This window comes from Drosophila guanche, unplaced genomic scaffold (assembly GCF_900245975.1).
Source record: "Drosophila guanche unplaced genomic scaffold, DGUA_6, whole genome shotgun sequence".
Lineage (NCBI taxonomy): Eukaryota > Metazoa > Arthropoda > Insecta > Diptera > Drosophilidae > Drosophila > Drosophila guanche.
In genome coordinates this window covers 5,391,889-5,394,516 of record NW_022995750.1, presented here as the reverse complement: position 1 = coordinate 5,394,516, position 2,628 = coordinate 5,391,889, and the positions used below count along the sequence as shown (strand labels likewise).

The 2,628-nt window shown below is 44.4% G+C and overlaps 1 protein-coding gene across 1 annotated transcript; it reads left to right on the top strand.

Moving 5' to 3' along the window:
* Nucleotides 1-289: 289 nt before the first annotated feature.
* LOC117586162 lies at nt 290-1,839 on the top strand. Its single transcript, XM_034276062.1, has one exon. The coding sequence runs from the start codon at nt 330-332 to the stop codon at nt 1,806-1,808; it is 1,479 nt and encodes a 492-aa protein (XP_034131953.1). The 5' UTR covers nt 290-329; the 3' UTR covers nt 1,809-1,839.
* Nucleotides 1,840-2,628: the final 789 nt, after the last annotated feature.

Below are 2,628 nucleotides of genomic sequence, written 5' to 3'. Positions count from 1 at the left end.
AATGCCCAAAAATTGAATCTACTGGGTAAAACGATTAACTCTTATTGGAAAAATATCCTAATCGAAAAGAGGTCACCACATTAACACTTAATACAAAAAAAAAGTAATTTCCAATATTTTCCGCTTAAAATGTTTTGAATTTACCGAATAATTGTAAATTAATATTCTATGACTCCGTTTTGCAACACCATCCAGAAGCGTCATCTCGTGCCTTCGAACTATCGATATGTAGCGATGATAAAACGCCGCACTTTCCAACACTTGTCGCATTTTTTCTCTTCAAGGCACAATTAGACAATAGACAATTAGATTTAACTAAATTTGCGACAATGCCGCTGGATCAGGTGATATCTCTATTTTTGCCCATTACCAATTGCCTCAATGTCGTGTTGGTGAAATCGATGGACTTGCTGAAGCCGGGCACAATCTCCAGAGACAACGAGAACGAGAAGAACAAAGAAAATATTGGGATTGGTTCCAATTCAATATGCTGGAACGAAAAAAGGACCGAACACCGCATAAGAGTGGGAGATTACTTCAAGATTGTCAACATGCATAGAATGAGAAACGGCGAACTCTCTGACAACCAGGCGCGTAAGTTTGCTGACTACATTCGCTTTAATCTGAAGCTGCGTGACATCAATTTGGAGCTCCTAATGCGCCAAACGCAGAGGATAGATATCATGGATTTGCGCATAAACCTGGTGGCCAACAAGCCCTTCTCTCTGCACTGCAGCAACTGTGCCACTGAGCTGATTCCGTCACGAGCATACAGTCTTATCGATCAGATACCTTTTTACCCAATGAGAGTGCCATACAAATTTCGGCATTGCTTACAGGTGGATAACATTTCGTCCTTCGATCAGATCTATTATGGTCTCAATCAGATTGTGATGTCGGCAGAGTACATCAAACGCGACACTGAAATGATCTACTGCCGTAAACGTCGTCGTGTTTTGTGCCCCGGTTGCCCGAGGGTGTTGGGCACTTTCCTCTCGAGGGCCGTGTGTCTCCATGCGGATGCCCTGTGCATGGGTACTCGTGTGTCCCATGCAGCTCGGCTGGAATTCAACGAGCTCTTTGGCCATATCACACCCACGCAGCTGATGTTGCGACTGATGCAAAATGCCGAACAATTCCGGAGGATGTTCCTGAAGGCTGTGCGCCCCGACGGACAGGTGCATTACCTTCTCCTGATGACGGATGTAGACGAAATGCAGTTTCTGCGCTCCAAACTATCGCTAACCAGTAAGACCGATACGGGGCCCCTGTGTTTGCTGGATGGGGAAACCAGAAGCGAGAGCAAGGACGGTATGGATATCAGCAGCGAGAGCAACATCAGCTCTTTATTCATGGATGAAGACTCACCGAACACAATGGATATCCCTGGCTCTACACCACGGCCATCACTGAAAAAGTCGAACGAAGACACTGGTTGCTCAACTGGATGCAATGCCACCATACCGAAAAATGCCACGAGGAAGTCCATTCACCATGTATTTCTGACACCTTATAATGGCTACCGTGTTAGATATACCTTCGCCAGCACTGATTCTGAGCTACGCGATATACACTACAGCGTCATGGCGTGGCGCGCCATTAATGGACGCCCTCTGCTCATCTCCTACTCGATGATGATCGAGCTGGTCAGCGAACTGAATGCCAACGAGCACCTAGCCGCCGCCCTAGATCCCTCCCTTGTCCCGCCCTGCCACTCGAAAAAGTTTCGCTTCAGCCACATCATATTCGAGTCCGACGAGGAGTTCTATGCCACTCAACAGCAACTGGATGTGGTCCAAGTCACATAATTGTACTAAATTTTAAATTAAAGATCGCATCCTTGGAATCATTGCTAAATTCCGAAATAAAGAATAAAGGGTGAAACCCATAATAAACAAATAATATCTTTAAACAGAATTTAATGTGCTTTCTTTTCATTTATCTCAACTTTTCCGTAAACTCATCTCAGCCTATGTATAATTGAATTTCGTCATGGCTGCTTCCTGAACAGACCCATAAAACTGTTTCCCAAGCAATGATTAACCCTTTTCCCGTGTTTCGTTTTGATATTTTTATAATTTCTTGGCATATTTTCTTAATTGTCTTGTTGTTGTGGTAATTAGTACAGATTTAATTGCGGCCAAATCCGCATAAAGTAAGTAACCGATGCGGTTTATGGTTTAACCAACCCTCCAGTTTTGGGGCAGTGGAAATCAGGGTAAAGACTCCATTCTCCAGCTTCAGGAAGACTGACCACATCATTAATCGTTGGCTGGTTAGCGTACAACAATTTGTCCAAAAAACAATTAAGGGCCCAATACCAAGGGCCCAACCCCCAACAAGGCAAACAAGCTAAGCACCCTCAAGGACATGGACACTCCCCCTGAAGGATGGAGGTCCACAGATCAGGGAATCGTTAACAGCATTTGACAGTTGGCTAATGAAAATCCATGGGAGTGAAAGTGTTGCAATGTGATTAATGATTTGCCAGGTTTAAATTTCTCCTTCGTTTAAATTTCTCTGTAATTCTGGGTCCTAGAATCCATCCATTATTTATGCACTCCCCGTTCCATTATCCCACATGCACTCTGGTCCATTGTTCAGCGCGGGATTTCAGTGGATTCCGCT